At 43.0% G+C, this 20266-nt stretch overlaps 1 protein-coding gene across 5 annotated transcripts in view; it reads left to right on the top strand.

Moving 5' to 3' along the window:
- PLXDC2 (plexin domain containing 2) overlaps positions 1-20266 on the top strand; it is a 403152-nt gene that overhangs the window by 357801 nt on the left and 25085 nt on the right. For 4 of the 5 annotated variants that reach the window (XM_039526378.1, XM_039526380.1, XM_039526382.1 and 1 more), the window contains exon 12: positions 431-469. In XM_039526378.1, coding sequence (XP_039382312.1) covers positions 431-469 — 39 coding nt within the window. Of the gene's footprint in view, positions 1-430; positions 470-1767; positions 1892-20266 lie in introns of those variants that run through there. The other variant, XM_039526383.1, reaches the window with a different exon arrangement.

Genomic DNA, 20266 nt, shown 5'->3' with positions numbered 1-20266 from the left:
GCGGCATTTAGGCAGAGGGTCCTTCTTCGGCAGTGGGATGGGAGTGAAACCAGAAGCTCCCGCGCCCCGTGGGGAGCGCACAAAATGCCGCTCCCAGAATTCTGCCTAGGGCGCCAGAAACTCTGGCGCCGCTCCTGATTACATATACATGGCAAAGGTAAAGGTGCTTTTAAAAGCTATGTGCTAGATGCTCATACCTTTATTCATTTTAAATTCTACCTTACTCCACTGATAGTCCTTTAGATCTCTTAGTACTATTAGAGGAGTAAGGTACTACTCAGTGTGAGGAAGAGGATCAAGCCCTATATGAGTAGAACACCAAAGTCTATTCTGATGGTTAAATCTGTTGGACATTAGAATATCATTAAAGCGATCTATGACCTAATTAAACTAGGTTTCCTGTGTTAGTAATGGTGAATTTCTTTTTTAGATGATACCAAGATAGCACTGCACCTAAAAGATAATGGAGGTAAGAGGTGATTTTTGTGTGTGTGTAAACAATGTCAATAGGGTACATAACTACAGCCTGCTCAGCTTAATTAATCTAAATCAGAGTGTAGAAATGTCTTATACCAGGCCCCCAAGGGACTTAAATTACCCACATCTCTGAGGCAGAGTACCAGGGCAAAAAGACTAATCAACTGCTTAGTAAATCAAATGTTTACAACAGTTTTTATAACTCATTAGTGTAACAGTAAAATAACTTTAGCATTCAAAAAGTTGATCTAATAAAGGCAAAAATCTAGAGGAGAAGATGATTTGGGGAGTGGGGCTGGTGATAGTTTTTTAATAACATTATTCATATATGTGTTCTGTTATGATACATTCTTTATAAGGTACTATAAGCTACAGTATTTGTTTTTATCACAGTTTACAGTTGCTATCCGCATGTATTCTCCAATTAGGCATATAATATTATGGCCCCTTTCCAATGGGGGGTGCGGGTTCTGGGGTGGGCCAGAAATGAAGAGTTCAGGGTGTGTGTGGGGGTTCCAGGTTGGGATGCAGGTGGGGGGGCGGGTGAGGGCTCTGGCTGGGGGTGAGAGCTCTGGGGTTCTCTTGAGGGGTTCGGAGGGCAGGAGGGGGTCAGGGGTTCAGGCTCCTGGCAGCGCTTACCTCAAGCAGCTCCCGGAAGCAGCAGCATGTCCCCCCATCTAGCTACTATGCGGAGGCACGGCCAGGTGGCTCTGCATACTGCCCCATCCGGAGGCGCCGCTCCTGCAGTTCCCATTGGCCCCATTTGCTGGTGGCAGCATGTGGAGCCCCCTGGCTTCTCCTATGCATAGGAGCCGGAGGAGGGACGTGCTGCTGCTTCTGAGAGCTGCGAGGAGCAAGCCTCTGACCCCGCTCCCCAGCAGGAGCTTGAGGGCCGGATTAACACATTTGAAGGGCCGGGTGTGGCTCCCGGGCCATAGTTTGCCCACCCCTGCACCAAATATAGCTCACTGAAGTCAATAGAAAGACTCCTATTGACTTCAGCGGGCTTTGGATCAGACCCTCAGGGTGAATGCTGATTTGCTCTGCATGACGAAATGCACTGGACCTGCACTGCTGTAAAGGGAAGCTTTACTGTTGATGCTAATTACCTTTTCCGGGTCTTGTACAGTTTTCTTAGGCTTGAAAGAATGTGTGGTGTCCATATGGCCCTTGACATTCTGGATTGCTTTTTTGCTGCGTGGTTCACCAGTGATATCCTTGAGTGGTTTTTTATTTAGTTCCCCCCTCACATCCCAAGTTAAATATCCCCTCTCTGTATCATTTTTCCAGTCGCTCCTCTGTCTGGATAACATCTTCACTTCACTATCAATAGCAACAGCACAGCTAGGAATGTATTGAACTTTGCCTCATGCAGGGCTGTTCATTTGTTGTTAATTGGCATGGATTTGAAATATAACTGGAAACTCTGAATAAGGTAACTTACAAATTAACCATTTAACCACTTTATTAAAAGGGATACTGCTATGGTTGATCAGCCCCACATTTGACTTGTTCTTTCCCTTGTTTGTTTTTGAAAGTTGTTATACTTTGTTTTATCAAAACAAATGCTTCAGTGCTCTTTTTCTTCAAGAGCATAATCATATAAAGTTACATCAAACCCAAACAATATATTTTTTAAAAATAAATTCCAGTTCTCTCCCACACTGGGAGAGTTACTTCAATCACTGTATTTAGCTTGCCTCCTCTTGCCTAAGATCTGAGAAGGAAATCTCTGAAACAGAAAGCAAAATGTTCAAAACCAAGAGGAAGAACTCTGATGTAGTCCCTTGGTAGAATTTGTGGCATGGCTTTCTTTAAGCCTAGGTAGGCAGTTTCAGTGTATAAAGCTTCTTGATTTCAAAAATAGAAACCAACAGCTATAGATTCACTTTTCTTGGGTTAGTTCTTGAAATAAAAAAGAAGGTGGTGATATGGGCTTCAAACTGTATGGAAGCAAAGTCACTCAGCAGGATTTCTCATTCACATAGTAAACCTAGCTGTTAATCTGGGAAGTTCTTCATGAATCTTCAATTATGCATTGAGTTTTACAATAGCCCTTAGATTAGGCTCTGATAAAACCTCTGTAGCCACAGGTCTCTTCTTTGATTCACTGTGATTTGTCAGCCTTTCATAAAGAGAAGAAGATTCCAGGTCAACCAAATACAGAGTCTTTAGCCTTTCCAAACTCGATCCTGTAAAACTCAAATCAAAGTGAACCTTTTGTAATGGAAAACTAAGCTCTATCTGATCAATAAGGACCTACAGCTAGATGTGTCCTTGGATGATAGAAGTCAATAGGTGATTAGGTACAACAAAAGGATTCTGTATAAATTCTGCATTTCCCCTTTGGCTGGAACTTTTGAGGCCAAATTTTATCAAGCAGTAACTAAATTAAAATTTTAAAGCAGACTGCATTTGTAGGTCAAACTGCCTTGACCTTTTAGTTATATGAGAAAATCACTTGTAATTTAGTGCTATACCCGTTCACATATAACCTTGTGTGGCACCTTTTACCATAAATTCCAATTTAGCTTTTATCTATTTCTTCTGTATTTGTTCTTCCATCACTGCCAGTTACCCATATGCACGTTTAAGGATTTTTTACAGTCGGCTAGCTTAACATCACACTTGTTAACACTTAATTCTATTAAAAGTTTTCAAACTTGAAAAACCTGGTTTAGAAGCTTAGGAAAATTAAAAAAGTTCTTGTATAATAGCATTACTATTTTATATTTTATGTTATAAAAGCCCTTCAATCCATTGTTGTTCTTATTTTCCTTTAACTTCATGTGTACCAAAGCTAACATATTTCAAAAGCAGCTACCTAATTTTTCATAAAAGAAGCAGGCAGCTGGCAGTAATGATACAGTAATAGCCCTTTCATGTTGAGAATTCTTGGGTGGATGATTTAGAATCACTCATTCAGGGAAGCTAAAAAATGGAATTTAAATAGTTTGGTTCATGTAGGATGAACTCAGCTTTTCTAGTTTAAAATTATTTTATGATTGAGTGAGCCCCTTTTTCACTGAACTAGTTCAAACTGAATTTAGATGAGAACAACAGATGATTGTCCCAGAGTTCTATATATTTGTTTTTAGATAGTTCATTACCATGATCTGCTATCTGTAGATTCTTCACTTGTCTTGAGTTTGAGCACTGAGAAAGACAGGAGTTATGTGTAAGGCAATGGCCATGAGAGCAACTGTTGCCATTTTACATTAGTCAGAATATCTTCTTAAAGAATAAACTTCCATTTGAGGAATGCAAAGTTTCGCAAATTCATCCTGTCTGATGTGCTACTGTGAAATTCGCCCTTGAGCAGAAGACCAACAAAAGACCTGTATTAGCATGTCTGTACTGCAAAGAAAAACCCTTCCTGCCAAGTCTCAGAGCTCAAGTCAATTTGCAGGGATCAGGCTGAGGGGCTAAAATAGCAGTGTAGACATTCCTGCTTGGGCAGGAGCCCAGGATCTGAGATCATCACCCCTTGCCAGGTTTCAGAGCCCAGGCTCCAGCCTAAGCAGGAATGTCTACACTGTTATAAATAACCCGAACTGCATGAGCCTGAGGCCTTGGCTACACTTGCAAATTTGCAGCGCTGCAGCAGGGTGTGAAAACACACCCTCTCCAGCGCTGCAAATTGCGGCACTGCAAAGCGCCAGTGTGGTCAAAGCCCCAGCGCTGGGAGCGCGGCTCGTTATTCCCCACAGGGAGGTGGAGTACGGACAGCGCTGGGAGAGCTCTCTCGCAGGGCTGGCGCTTTGACTACACTTAGCGCTTCAAAGCGCTGCCGCGGCAGCGCTTTGAAGTGCAAGTGTAGCCATAGCCTAAGTCATTTGACCCAGGCTCTGAGATTCAGCACCACAGGTTTTTCTTTGCATTTCATAGAGACGCCCCATGCCGCTTATGTCCTACTTAAGCTCTTAAAACAGGGCTTTAGCTTGACGTGAGTGTTGTATAAGACATCTGCTGGCCTTTTGTATAGGGTGAATTACGGTGTGTGTAGTATGCAGATGGCCGTAAAAAAAAATCAAGTTTTGCAGTCTTGGGGAAAAGACTGTTGCATATATTTGGTACAATACAGTGTTTATTAAAAAGCAATATAAGACTGGACTTTTGCAATGAAGACTAAGGGTTTTAGAGAAACAAGGTGGGTGAGGTAATATCCTTTTTTGGACCAATTTCTGTTGGCGAAAGAGACAAGCTTTCAAGCTTACACCAACCTCTTCTTCAGGACTGGGAAACGTACGCGAGGTATCATAGCTAAATACAAGGTGGAACAGATTGTTTAGCATAAATAGTTACAGGGCCGCCCAGAATCCGGGGGGGGGGGCGGGGCGGGGGGCGGGGGGCCGGCGCTCTCAGCCAGCCCAGCGCCGCAGGCGTGGGCGCGTGGGGCCTGCCTCCTGGGGCGGGCTTTTGCAGGCATGCCCATGCAGCGGTCGAGGGAGACGGCACGGGCACTGGCGCGGGGTGTGGGGTGCCGCGGCTGCGTGGTCCCGCGCTGCCGCATGCCTGCATGATCATGCCTGCGGCCCGCGACGCCGCGCCCTCGGCCCGGCCAGCGCGGGCATGCGGCAGTCGGGTCGTCCCCGGCCGCTGCCTGCGCATGCCGCCCCCGCCTCGGAACCGAGCCGCGGGGAAGGGGGAACGGGAGGCAGGCCCCGCCCCGGGAGAAACGGGGGGGGGGGGGGGGGGGGGGGGGGGCCCCTCCTCCTCCCCTGAGTAGTTAACATATATTTCCAACTCCCATTGGAATTTGGGCACCTAACTCCCTTTGAAAATCCCAGTCCAAATTTATGCAAACTTAATAATAAACATTTGGATAGGGGCCAAATCTTCACTTCTTGTGCACCCTGAACTCCAGTTGAAATCTATTATTATGTTTATTACATTGACACCTGCTAGTCATTATTTTAAAAGTATTTTCTTTTAACATACTAAGTTTATGCATGATTCAAAAAAGATGCTAAGAATTTCTCAGGTAGTGATAGCATGGTGCATTCAAGAGCTATATTACTACTATTTCAGGGAGTCGGAGGTAGAGCCTGCACAGGCTAAGATCCACAGGTCACGGCTTTTTTATTATTCCCTCAGATCGTGGCTTGCCCAAGATAAATAGTACCTTTGCCCTCTGGCTAATCGGCTCTGATGCCAACTACACCTGTAAGCCAAGGAGTCAAGAAGCCATGGTTCAGTCTTCCTCTTCCAAGACTTTTCCTGCAAGAAGGGGAGGGCATGAACTCTAGTCTGTACTTTGGCAAAACTCCAAATGGGATTTGGCTGTACAATTTAGTCTAACCCTGTGTTTCTCAGCTGTTTAAAAACATGTGAGTTCTGACATAATTGCAGAGTTTATGCAGTTCATGGTAGCAAAGAATTTCCCCAGTGGAAACTTGACAGAGTATCCAACCGTTCTTTATTTTATTGATGCTATACCGTGTATTATGTTTGTTTAAAAACAGTCTTATCAATAAGCAGCTTTATGCTTGTGTCATTAGTGACGGAAACAGCAATCATAAAAAATAGAGAGATGCTACCAGAGCTCAAAGATAAGAGAAAGAGGGGTGTGGAGGGAGGGAGTGTATTAATAGGATAAGGACAGGAAGGTGGGGCTTTGTGAAAAGCAATTAGCCATCCAGATTATCAAATAAACCAGAAAGAAAATTGTCTTGTGCACATAATTTAGTTGTCTTTTAACAAATCAAAAATAACTTGTCATTTTTTATGTGAAACCAAGTATCTAGGTAGATTTGCATATTTATTTAATCTAACGAATGCTCTGTGTTGCTGGATATCTCCCCTTTGCTATCTCAGCAGCATCAGCCCAACAAATTGTCAAGCCATTTCTCCTCTAGCACTTCCAAGCAATGAATTTGTTCACATAATCAAACTCTCTAGACTGGTTAAAGTTGGAATAGGGTCTTGAATACATCCCAGAGCACTCCTGTTTTCTTCAGTTTTATATGAAACATAGTCGGAGTTAGACTACAAACTCCAAATGTTTTGCTAACTGCAGTTCATTGGCTTGTACAATTTCATTCTATGTGCCTGGAAGAGGAAGCCACTGTTTCCTGAGAAAGGGTCATGGGAAATCTACAGTGGCATGTGGCTGTGAGCAACGTTAACTTGACGTGCCCAGTCTGTATTAAAATAAAAAAGAATTAAAGTTCTTCCTTCCCAAAACAGCCTATGAACCAAAGGTATTAAAAGGGAAATATATAGTCTATTAAAGAAAATACCTCTGGCTGCTGTTAGATCTAGAAATCTACTAGATAAGAGGATGACAGCATCCATTTTAGCAAACAGTGGGGATTGAACCAAGACCTACAAAGCTGAGAGTCTTTGCAGCTTGAGCTAAGGAGCCAGCCTGCATAGTTAGGGGCTATAACAGACTCACAATCTCTGTGTATCAGACCCAGAGGGGAACATGTTATATGTACTGGGTATGTCTACATTGCAGCCAGAAGAGAGCTTGGACCCAAGGGGCAGGGTTGACCTCATGTGGCTAGCCCGAGCCTCCACTGGCACTACAATGTCCACACTGCTATTTTTAATATACTAGTGAGACCCCCACTATCACTAATCCCAGACAGAGCGTAGACATACCCACTGATTGGTGGGTTATGCTGGGAATTACTAAAGCAAGTACAAACAATGAGTACCAGCCATTGGATGAGTTGTGAGCAACTCAGAGTGGGACTATCCTACCAGGAGTTCCTGGAGGCATTGTGCCTCAAATAAACAGTGGTCACATGAAGCCCCAAAGGCTATCAGTACTTGTTGGGAATCATTCTCTCAACCAGCCCTTTCGTCATGTTAACAATTGGGCATGAGTGATGGGTACCTCTAACCTATGCTCAGTTTTAAAGTGCTTCTCCATATTCTACCAACCATTCATTCCTGGCAATATGTTCATGTCTGGGATAAGCTAGAACCCCCACATGCACCAGTACTACAGAGGACTCAGACCCTAAGAAGTTGACACAGCTAAATGATATGTTCATAAAGATAACCTCAAAATCAATCACCACCATTCACTCACAGCCTTCTGACATGCACGGTGCTCAAGGAAAAGTGAAACAAACATTCACGATCCCCATCTGCAACATTAGAAAATTTCCTCCTTAATCCTTAAAGACAAGCACTGGTATAGCACAAAGCATGGCAGATACATGGCAAGAGTGTGCTGCCTGGGAACTCCTAATGCAGTCCAAGCACAGCTAATGCTTACAAGATGGCGGCAGGAGGATCTTGATATTTTTAGCCATAGTGTTTTGTAAAATCAGTCTGTTCTCCTCAGCCAACTCTGTTTTCTGAGACATGGGGCTTGACAGCTGTTCCTTTTATAAAATAAATTCTCAGTATTGCACTGCAATCCCTAAATGATTTTACGTAAAAATTGTAAGTATCCTCTGCAACTGTGACAGGAATTAATTATACTCCTAGCAACAGATAATGCAGCAGTAAATTTGCATGGTGCTGTTAGTTACTGAGGCCATGCTTTATTATTTTGAAATAAAAATAATGACTTGTCGAACTGCAATCCGGCACAAGATCTCTTTACAGGATGGTAATAAACTTGTCACCACTATAACATTTATGCAACCAAAAAATGGTCTTTTATATTTTCAAGTGTTGTTCAATTTTTTTATGGTTCAGTCCTCGTTAATTGTAAGGCTCTTAGGCATGCAGTACTGTTTGGTTCAACAAATGTGAGCTGTACACTTTAAATCCAGCCTGCTTTACCAAGGACTATCTTAAATTCTCAGCCAGAGGGAAAAGTGCTGAACTCATCCATCCTGGGAAAACAACATCACAGATTAAATTTCCTGAAAGTAAAGATTATTAATCTAGTAAATCTGATAAATTGCTTTCACTTCAGTTTGCTTCCTGGTGCTTTGGAGAGGGCCCAAAAAAGCCTTAAACTAAAGTATGTGCATTTTCTCTAGAATTTTCACATCTCCCCATTCACTGCTCACCAGTTTTGCTATCATTGTTTTCTTACTGCAGTTATCCTCACAGTAAATATGGGAAAAAAGGAGTAAATTACCTAGAGAGTCAATACATATAATTACAAAGTCTTCCCAAAAAGCAGAGCCATTGTTATTTTCTATGCAAAGAATGCATGTCAGACTCTGGCTTTGCCCCAAAAGGCTCGTCTACACAAACAGACTGTGGTGGTTTAGGATATGGTGTAATATTTAAGCAATTTAGCTAAAGTGAAACATCTCTGTATGTAGACACACTTACCTCGATTTAAGCCTGGCTTATTTTATGCTGGTTTAATTTGCCTCTGCTGCTGACATATCTATTATTGTAAGCCAGATGTAAAGGGATCCACACACACAGTTGTTCTGGTTTAACTGAATCAATTTAACACCATCCCTTTAATTAAACTACTGCAACTTGTATGTGTAGGCCAGGCCAAAGTGTTTTGCTGGAGAGCAGACAGGGGAGTGGAGAATTAGGCACTGTCCAGACTGAACTCCTTTCCTTTAAAATTTCCCACTATTGCTCTCACCAGCACAGCTCGGAGCCCTGTGTACACTAACATTCTCATCCTTGCTACCATTGGTGAGCTACACAGTTGTTTGTGGAAAATTTCAAGGGAAGACTAATGCAGATACTCCCTGAGTTGAAGTGCTCTAAAGCTTTATACCTTCACAGGGAAAATGTAATGAATGCCTCATGGAGCAATAGCGGCAGCTTTAGAAAGAAGGTAGCATGCATTGGCCCAGTGTCTGCTGCCTAACCTCAACTGGCATGCAGGGGAGACAGTGCCTTGGCCACACTTAATCCAGCTAGCCACACTCCCATGGGGATGAAGAGCACATGCAGGTGCTTTGCCAGGCCATATGATACAGCACACAATTGAGTTCCTTTGTGCCAGTCAGACAGACTTAAGTTATTTCTAGTAGAAGCCCCTGGAGGTTTTGGCGTGATTCTAGTGCAGAACAATGCAGTACTTTGCACCACCAGCCTATGCCAGTAGGGCGTTGGCACCCAGCAAACTAGATCAGTGGTTCTCAACCAGGGGTATGCATACCCCTGGGACTATGCAGAGGTCTTCCTGGGGGTACATCAACTCATCTAGATGTTTGCCTAGATTAACAACAGGCAACCTAAAAAGCACTAGCAAAGTAAGTACAAACTGAAATTTCATACGGACAGTTACTTGTTTCTACTGCTCTATATGCTATACACTGAACTGTAAGTACAATATTTATTTTCCAACTCATTTATTTTATAATTATATGGTAAAAATCAGAAAACAAGCAATTTTTCAGTAATAACGTGGCTGTGACACTTTTGTATTTTTATGTCTGATTTTGTAAGCAAATAGTTTTAAAGTGGGGTGAAACTTGGGGGTACACAAGACAAATCAGACACCTGAAGGGGGTACAGTAGTCTGGAAAGGTTAAGAGCCACTGAACTAGAGAACTTGCATCCGAAGAAGTGGGTATTCACCCACGAAAGCTCATGCTGCAAAACGTCTGTTAGTCTATAAGGTGCCACAGGATTCTTTGCTGCTTTTAGAGAACCATGGCACTACAGACCCTGTTCATGTCCAGCATCCTGAACAAAGGATCCCTTTGGACTTGCTACTTCCAAGTCTTCTTGACTCTAGTCCAGATCAGACTGAGTGAAACGAAGTGACTTGCCCTTGGTTACACAGAAAATCTGTGGAAGAGCCAGAAATTGAACCCAGATCTCCTGGGTCACAATATGAAGTACATGAATAAGACCATCTTTCCTCCCTTACATGCAGGGGGAAAGATAGACATTACCTTAACCACAAATGCAGTGGCAGATTACTGCCACAGGCAATTTGGGGGACCCCAGGAATGCATTCACATCCTGCTATATGTATCTCATTGTGCTGGTAGTGCTAGTGCCGTGCTGTAATGACAACGTTATGCTAGAAATATAAATCTTGAAAATAGTGTGATGATCACTCTGGGCTGCTAATGTGAATCCTCCATTTTTTGAATGCAGTGTTGTTGTAGCCCTGCTGGTCCCAGGATATTAGAGAGACAAGGTGGGAGAGGTAGTATCTTTTACTGGAGCAACTTTTCTTGGGGAGAGATGACCTTCCGAGCAGAGCTCTTCTTCAGATCTGTAAGCTCGAAAGCTTGTCTCACTCACCAACAGAAGCTGGTCCAATAAAAGATATTTACATCACCCGCCTCGTGTCTCTAATGTGAATCCTGTCATTCTGGCCCTGGGTGCATCCTAATATACTGACAGCATGAATTTTGGCCACTAGAGGAGGAGTATAAATCTTAATGCTAGTAGCCTGCTGTTTAAATCTTACTCTACACTGAGCCTGGGAATTTTAATTTTGGCATGTGTATCCTGATGCCAATCCAGGAAGGCAGTGGAGTTTGGAAATAAGGTGAACACAGGGCCAGCCTTACAGGTGGATGCTGTGGCCAGGGGGGGTGCGGGGTCGCTGTGATCAAGAGGCAAGGAGCAGGGTGAGCCTGGGGTGCCATGCCATGAAAGGGAGCTCGGGGCAATAGGGAGGAGGCAGCAGGGCTAAGGGACCATGTGAGGGATTCCTCTGCCACTCTGGCCTTGGGCCCCCACTTTTACAAGGTTCTGGCACCCTTGGGCTCCCACAGCAAACCATCTCCCTGGGTGGCTGCCATAGCTTTTACCACTGCCTGGCTCTGGCTTCCGGCCTGGCTAAGGGGCAGGGCCTCGAGGGAGAGGAGGAGTAGGGGGCGGGGTGCCATGGCGAAGGGGTGGGGGGGGCAAAAGTTCTTTGTGCCTAAGTCCCCAATAAATCTTAATCCACTTCTGCATAAATGTATTAGCCCTTGTGCAGCCAAGCAAATAACAGTGATGCAGAAAGCTCAAAAATATTAATGAATGCTAAGGGAAGTACTTCAACCCAGAACACCGACATCATACTCCATTACAGTGAAGAAAGATGGAAGTTGAGAGCATAAAGTGCCTGCAACAGCAGTAAATGCACTGTTATGGATGTTCCTTTGATTCTCTGTAGGGTTCTTCAAACTGTAAATCTCTCTCTGCTTTCCCAGCATGTAAGATCCTAAACCATTTGTTTTCTGAGATGACTGCAGATAGTTCCCCATCAGCCATATATGGTAACGAAACAATCCTTGGGGCTGTCTTACAACTTCTTCACAGCTAAGGGTTATGCACCAGGAAGAGCTTTTCTGCTCTTGCACTGCCCCATGGGGAGAGAGGGGACATGTGGGAAAGAGCCTTTGCCTGGTGATTCCCAGAAGATTCTGTTATGAGGAAGCAACTATTTGGTATCTCCTGAAATTCCTGGGAAAGGGGGCAATTGGACCAAGTAGGGAGCAGGAAGTAGCTTAGGAGAGAAAACAAGAGGGGCTGTGGAAATGATGTTAGCCTAGGTGCATTAGTATTTTGAATGGATGACTTGGGTTGTAATGCAATGAGGTGAGTGTCTCAAGTTCAGATACAGAACTGAAATCTCCCAGTGTTTGAGGGTGTAACCCTACAGCTTCCCCAAAAGCAGAAAATACGCAGCCCCTAAACCCCATTCTCAGCATGTCCCTCTTTCCCCAAGACCTCAAGATTTGCAGATTGCACTATTTTGCACAAACAGGTAAGTGAATTTTAACAAGCTGAGGGCTTGCCATGGAGAATACCAGCCCCATTCTCTCATAAAAGACAGGGGCTCATAGGGTGCAGCCATGCATTGGCCAGGTGACGCATTAAATGACCTAACAACTATAGGTCTTTAGAAGTCTCTAATTTCTGCGATTCTATAATAATTGTGTGATTAAAATCCTTTATCATGTGTGATTATGGGACAAAGGGCTCATCTGTAAAACTGCCATAGCTCAGCAGTTTCCATGTAAGGTGCAAGGGTATATTTCCATCTGCTTTGAAAAAATGATTATGAACCCCCCAGACCAGGTCTGTTCTTTGTCTGTACTCTTGTCATTTCTGCTTATTTTAGTGTCTCTCTTTAGGATCAGCACTCTGGATTGTGAGCTCTTTGGTGATCTGACATGTCAGTTAAAGTGTGTGTAAAGTCCCCCCCCCATTTGGATGCTATATACATAAAATAATAATAATGGATTAACATATTTTAATATTCCCAAGCAATGATTGGAGAGAGCCTGTTTATTAAGACCATTCGGGTATTACTATTGCTTTTGCATTAGTATTAATAATACATCATACTGCATGGTTTATCAGCCAGCACAATCTCCATGCTACAATCCATTGCTTAAAAATCAAACCCAATCCTGAAACATTCATTTTTTCATCTTTGCTCATGCAAATTGTGCCAATCAGAGTTCTGTCATTGACTTCAAGGAAAGCAGAAACAAGCCTAAAATCAGCAAAGACAAAACCAACAAAACAAAAACTAAAAAAACCCAACCTATACCAAATGACATATTCACACAAAGACCCTGAAAAATGCATTGTAAATTCTATTTATTTAACATTTAAATTGCTATAGGACACTAACTCACTAGTTCCAGAGATCAGTGTAAATATGTGATGATGCTTTATCACCGTTAGGGCCTGATGCTACTACAATTACTCATGTGAATAGTCTTTCATTCATCTGAATAGCCCAATAAAATCATTATTTTAGAATGATGGTTAATAATACATTATAGCATTGCCACATGGCCTAACAGCAAATGCATTTTTAAAGCACGCACAGGAAAACAATTTCAATGCCCATCCTGTATTCCTTTGTTATGAAATCAGGGCCTGATCCTGCAAGTCTACTCACCAGAGTAGTCCTTTTAACTAGTCACACTAATGCCAACAGGAGTTTTACCATTGGTTTAATGGTCTATTTAAGGCAATAAGGGTTATAGCATCGGCCCTCAATAATTTAAAGCTGGACTCATACTGAAATAAAATTTCAACCTTAATTCATTTTCTTTTTTTAAAGAAAGGTTTTGTTTGGGTATTTCACTGTTTGGTTGGTTGGTTTGGTTTTATTAAGAACCAAAAGTTTAACTTGGATTAGCTTGTAAAATACCCAGGTTGGGGACCCATAGATAGATCTCTGATAGATCTTGTGAGGCCATCAAAGCCGGACTCCCCTCCTGCATGTTTCATAGCAAGCCCACAGAATGGGATAGACTCATAGAAATGGAGGGCTGGAGGGGACCCCTTAATCTAGCCCCCCTACACGAGGCAGGATTATATCTGAGAGGGATATGGGAGTAGTCGACAGTGGAGCAGGGGAGGAAGAAATCTAAGAGGCTTTTGTCCACAAGGAAAAATTTACTCTTATGTTTTGTACGTAGAAAATTGTATGGGTTCACAATATTTAATGTGGATTAAAAATTTCACCTTTTTTGCCCATCTACATCTCTCAAGGTCTTCTGTGTCCCCTCCAACAATCCTCTGGTTCCCCACATCTCCCCCAAATTCCCTTGGGGCCCTTGTGCCCCACTCCATGTGGCCCACAGGCGTTCACAGGAGATCAGTTTATATTGATAAACTTTTAAACATTATTTTTAAATGCCTCAATATATAAGTGAAGAAGAGTTCTGTTTGGATGTGACTGGGCCATAGCCAGGAGTAGGAAAAAATAAATAAATAAAAACAAAAATGCATCCTACCACTTTCAGGCAGACATATCTGTACAGCTATATTGTGATTTATGAGCAGGGCTTTTTGCAGCCTAAAATATAAGGGCAAACTGATAAGAAGGGCTGCCTTGCTCCAACTGGGGCCTAAAAAGGCAATGCTTAACTTACAAAATCTCTTGCAAACAAAATAACTCCTCAGTGTAGCTACTCAGTTCTCCTTGCTTCCTGGTCTGGAAGTTCACTAACTCTGTCCTGCAGTGGTGGGCAGACAGGGCTTCCACCGAAAAAATAGTAGTGGACCTTCAGGGATTTTCCTTTCACCTTCCACTGTCTCCTCTTTATATTTCTGCTCTAATGAATTCCTAGTTAGCCCCTTCCCTTCCTTCTTCCATTACTGAGGGGCAGGTGCCCTCACAATCTCTCTATTATAATAATAGCATAGTGGAAAGCTAGCATCAATCTGAACTATGGAGCAGATCTTGTAGGAAGTATACCATAGTACTGTCTGTCATGTACACTGTTCTAAGGAGCTGAATGGTTAGTGTGCTATAGGGAGGCGAATGCTATAATACAGCATAATGGGTTTTACAAGATGTGCATACCATTACCAGTTTGGGGTTTTTTGTTTTGTTTTTTTTAATTAAGATTTTGGACACATTCTTGCAAAATTCCCATTGACTTCAAAAGGAACAGGGCAGGTCTCTTTATAATGCATCTTTGAGTCTCTCTGACGTCTTTCTACACTAGAATGTCCGCAGGAGCTAATCGGACCATAAGTCATAACATAATCTAATATCAAACCAGATAGTCTCTCTGGTTTTAAAATATGTTTTTAAAGGTAAAATTCCAGTTATGAAAACATTTTTGATTTTCACTCATCATCTGTATAGGCTTGTCTACACTTACAGCACTGCAGCAGTGCCCGCTGTAGCACTCGACGTAGGTACTCCACTTCTCCAAGAGGTAGTAGCTATGTCAACAGGCAGGCTTCACCCGTCAACATAGTGGTATCTACATTTGGGGTTAGGACGGTATAACTATGTCTCTCAGGGGATTTTCCACACCCCTGAGCGATGTTGTCATACCAATGTAAGCTGGCATTGTAGACCAGGGCTTCCTTGGAAGACCTTCCAGCAGCAGAAGAGGAGACTGGAATGAATTAATATTTAGCTCATTTGTGTGTTTGTTTTTTAAAAAGTATGTAATTACCCACTGTTTCCTTCCTGCTATACAGTCCATAAAGAAAAGCAGCCTAACCCTGAACATGTGAACACACTCCTTTTGTTTAAGAGTTATACTAGAACCATTTTTGTTTGAGTAATTGGGTGAGCTTGCAAAGGCCTTATACTCAATTCAGTGGCATATCTCTGTTTGTCTGTCAGGCCATCCAATCAATTCAAAAAATTCAGGGAATGTTGTAGGCAACAACAGCCAAGAACCCTGTGGATTTGGGAGGAACTTGGAAAACCAAAAGGTGGGAAATGGGGGGCACATGAAGCCCCTGCCAGAGCTCTTCAGCACAGCGAAACCTCAAGCACCTCTGCAATCATCTGTAGGACAAAGAACTGATTGATGGCACCCATTAACACCTTCCAGCCTCTCATCTCTGCCTATCCTCCCAATGGGGTTTTAGCATGTTAACATCCTGAATGGCTTATATCCCCCAGACAGAAAGAAGAATAAGGATGGAGGAGAAAGAGGACTTGAAGAGAGTGGGGACCCTGATATGGAGGGAGGGTAGAATGGGGTGCACAGAACCTTTGGTGGATGACAGGTTGGTAGAAGGGGAAGAAGGACATACAGAGCCCCTGGTAAGCCAGGGGAAAGGAGAAAGTGGAGTTATGAAGGTTCAGACAGAGCCCTTGGCATGGGAAGAGACTGGGGGAACCTGCTAGTGGTGGAGGGAGGAATGAAGACAAACAGAACACCTAGTGATGGGGGAGCTTGGGGGCCCCTGGTAAGGAAGGACATGAAGGGACAAAGGGGACTGAGGTGCACACAGAGCCCTATCCATGGGGAGGAGAATGTTGGATTCTGAAATGGGAAGAGGAGGGAATGGGGAGCACACACAACCTTTGAGGGGGGGAGATTGGTATGGAGATTAGTTAGTATGCAGAGCCCCTGCCATGGGATGAAAAGGGGGACTGGAGAGCATGGGGGAAGTGGAAATGGAAGGGCACACAGAACTCCTGGCAGGGGAGTGACTGGGGGGAGTTATAAGAAGTCCCTGAAATACAGGGGGACACACAGGGAGCTCGTCAGGGAAGGAGGGAATGAATGGATGGAAGGAGCCCTTGGTGTGTGCCATAAACTCAGCCTACACAAGGTATGATGTGTGTGACTCTCTAGTAAACAGAACATGCTATCTGTAACACCCACTGTCATAAACAGATAGTTAAGGGTTAAGGTCTCTTTTACCTGTAAAGGGTTAAGAAGCTCAGTAAACCTGGCTGACACCTGACCAGAGGACCAATAGGGGGACAAGATACTTTCAAATCTTGGTGGAGGGAGTCTTTGTTTGTGCTCTTTGTTGTTGTTCGTTTTCGGGACTGAGAGGGACCAGACGTCAATCCAGGCTCTCCAAATCTTTCTGAATCAGTCTCTCATGTTTAAAACTTGTAAGTAACTAGCCAGGCAAGGCATGTTAGTCTTATGTTTGTTTTCTCAACCTGTAAATGTTCTTTTTGCTGGAAGGATTTTTTACCTCTGATTGCTATAACTTTGAACCTGAGGCTAGAGGGGGTTTCCTCTGGGCTATCTGAATCTAACTACCCTGTAAAGCATTTTCCATCCTGATTTTACAGAGATAATTTTTACCTTTTCTTTCTTTAATTAAAAACTTTCTTTTTTAAGAACCTAATTGATTTTTCTTTGTTGTAAGATCCAGGGAATTGGGTCTGGACTCACCAGGAGTTGGTGGGGGAAAGGAGGAGGAAATGGTTAATTTCTCCTTGTGTTAAGATCTAAGGGGTTTGGATCTGTGTTCCCCAGGGAAGGTTTTGGGGGGACAGAAAGTGTGCCAGACACTAATTTCTGGCTGGTGGGAGTGTTACCAGATCTAAGCTAGGAATTAAGCTTAGAAGGGTCCATGCAGGTCCCCACATCTGTACCCTAAAGTTCAGAGTGGGGGAGGAAACCTTGACACCACCACTGGAGCAAAAGAAAAGGAGAGTGTGAGGGAAGCTCATTTGTGAGAGCTGCCATCAGGAGGGGATTGGTCTTCAAGACAAATATCCTCCTTACAGGTTTAGCCTTGCCTGCAGCAGGAGATGGGCTGTGATAAGCTTAATAATGTTTTTGCACCTGAAAAAGATTCCAGGTCTTCTTTCTAGCATTCCCCTCTGTGGCTTTTTAAAGACCTGTCCTTGATTTATGGCAGAGGATATTTTCACAGTTGACAACATTGTTTATTGTCTGTGCAAACAGAGTGAAATCAATTTCTTTTCAGCATTCTAATACTGAGGTCAGTGAACTGAAGTGTGATTATGGAAATCACTAGTCACTTACACTTGTCATTTAGAAAACCGTGTATTTATATTTTATTATTTTTTGCATTTGCCATTCTGATCATTATTTCAATGTACTTGGAATACTTTACACAATGGGCTAGAAGAAATACTGACAGGCTGCTATCATTTAGAGTCTCTCATTTACAAATCCAGGTAGTAAACACCGACAGTGTATCAAATTAAAGGGATTAGTTTGATCTGGTCCCTATTCCCTGGCTAGGACCTTTCTTTCATATGTCTTTAGAATATGATAGTCCACAAAGTACTTGTCAGGCATAAATTGGTCAGAAAATGGGTGTAAATGGTCAAGTAAATTTAACTTGTGGTAATCCAGCATTCAGTGGAAGAGCAAAGGAGTAGGCAGTTGTAAAAGGAAAAGTAACTATTAGGGGGCCAGTTTATGAATCCCTTACTCCTACTGATGAGTCAATGGGACTGTTCGTGCAATTAACTACTCATCACTGCAAATAAAGGATTCACAATCTGGCCCAGGGCGTGTAACATAAAGCAGGCCTCTCCTGCTGGCCTCTAGATAAATTAATTGATGTTTGCACAGTGCTTTGAGAATGTAAAGCATGTACAAGTACTAGTATTATTATCTTTATTTCTGTGTATAAGCTGGAAATTGCAGTTTGAGCTTTTATAATTCAGTCTAGTCTCAGGTGCAGGCATATAGCCGTTTTATAAATGATTTAGGGCCTCTTTCTGTCACTCTGACTCCACTGAGTTGTACTTTACACTATGCGGTGTCCCATTGACTGCCTGAGGTATTATACAGCCACACCACAGGGTAAAACGGCCCTATCTCAAGATTTTGGAAATCCTGGAGAGGAGCAGGGGAGAGTTGAATGATTCCAGATTCTCCCTTCCTCCCACAAATTTGCTCCTGTGGCTAGGTCAGCGGTTCTCAACGTATTTACCATTGTGGGCCACATGTGCAAATCTCTGTGTTATGTGGGCTGCATCCAAACAACATATATATACTACCTGTATGGCCCTGAGGATGTCACATGGGTCACTGCTGTGTTCTGATTGGGCTGCAAATGACCACCAGCTGTAGGATGAGAACCACTGGGCTACCTTAAATTATCTCTTAAAATCTTTTAAAGCCATCTTCCTTTTTTTCACTGGTCCTGTAATGGCCCTGAGGGCAGCCAGTCATGGGAGCAACTCACATCTGCACACTTCATCTGGTGTGCTTGTGTCATAAGGAAAGATGGCAGAATGGGACCTATGGTAGTAAAAAATTGTGCAGATGGTACAAAAAATAATACACAAGACCCCTTGAAATGTAAAAAAAACATGATTAGCATAGCAATTTTGAAATGTATCTGCTGCTAGCTGTGAACAGTATGAATAAACAAAGTTAATTCAATTTAAAGTGTGCTGAAATGGCTAAGACCCCACAACTTCTTTTTGTTGTAGAAGCCTCCCCCACTCCTTGTAATGATGTGGGGGCCCCAGCTCTGTTCCACCGTACTCGAGCACATTTGTCTCCTCTTCTTTCTTTTCTGCCCATTTCCTTTCTCTTTCCCATCCTCTTCTGCCTCTTGTTTCTCTTTCTCTCATCTTTTACTTTCTTCTTCTTGTGCCTGGCTTTGCAACACTCCCAGCCCCGCAGGCTACAAGAAGGTGAGGTTGGGCCTGGGCCCCATGTGCTCTTGTGGTTGAGCTTAGTGCTGTGAAAGCGGAGGAGAGAAGCTTAGGCTGGTCGACTGCAGTCTGAGCCTGCAACATGTGAAGTGTTCCATAGCCAGCTGCTGCAAGATCTGGAAGAGAAGACTACTGGCTTCCAAGAAGTTTCCTGCTGCTTTACCAATAGCCACAGAAGCAAATCTGTGGGAGGAAATAGGATCAGATGTTTATGCTCTTCTCCAAGATCCCAAGTTAGGGCAGCATTTTAAATTTCTACCTATGGTTTTGCTTATGGGCCTCTAGCTTTATACAGTTTATTCCATCTGAGAGTACTACTATGCATGAACATGTGTAGCTGGGATCATGAGAGTTAGCCATTCACCCTAAGTGCTCAGCTGGTACCATGACAGGCATCATTGTGAGAGAACCTAGATAGATAGACTCTTTCCTATTCTTTTTCAAATTTCCTTGTCTACGATATGCTTTGAATGGTCTGTTGGACAGCTGGTGAATGCTAAAAGATCATGTACAGTAGTTATTACTATTTTTATGTACCATTTGTTTGCAGTGGTGCCTGAGAAGTACTAGGTGCTTTTCAGGCACATGAGAAGGTGCAGTCCCTGCCCTGAAGATCTCACCAATTAAGGACAAACCGATACATCCTACATCCTAGTCTTGGAAAGGGAACAGCAAAAGGGATTTCTATACAACTCAACAAGCGTCACTATAGGCAACATGACAGAAATGTGTTTTGGAGAGGGGCTTAAAAGTGAAGGGTCCTTGTTAATGAGTTCAGCTTTCAGTTACATAAAAACAGAACTGTCACTCAATCAGTTACCACACTATATGTAGAAAAGAAACCAGAAGAGGGCAGCTTTGGATTGATTCAGAAGCCCAGAACGTGGTCACATGAAAGCAGATGACATAGGTGATTGTTCGAAAGACTGACAAACAGGCAGACAAGGATGGGAACACTAGCACCAATATTAGTTTTTGTAGGCAAATCATGTGTTCCAATGGGTCTTAAAACTAATTCAGAGCTTCTGAATCATTCTAAGGCCTTCCTCTTCTTCT

The sequence above is a fragment of the Mauremys reevesii genome, linkage group 2 (assembly GCF_016161935.1).
Source record: "Mauremys reevesii isolate NIE-2019 linkage group 2, ASM1616193v1, whole genome shotgun sequence".
Taxonomy (NCBI): domain Eukaryota; kingdom Metazoa; phylum Chordata; order Testudines; family Geoemydidae; genus Mauremys; species Mauremys reevesii.
Note: the sequence above shows the minus strand (reverse complement) of the source record. Positions and strands in the feature narration are given on the sequence as shown.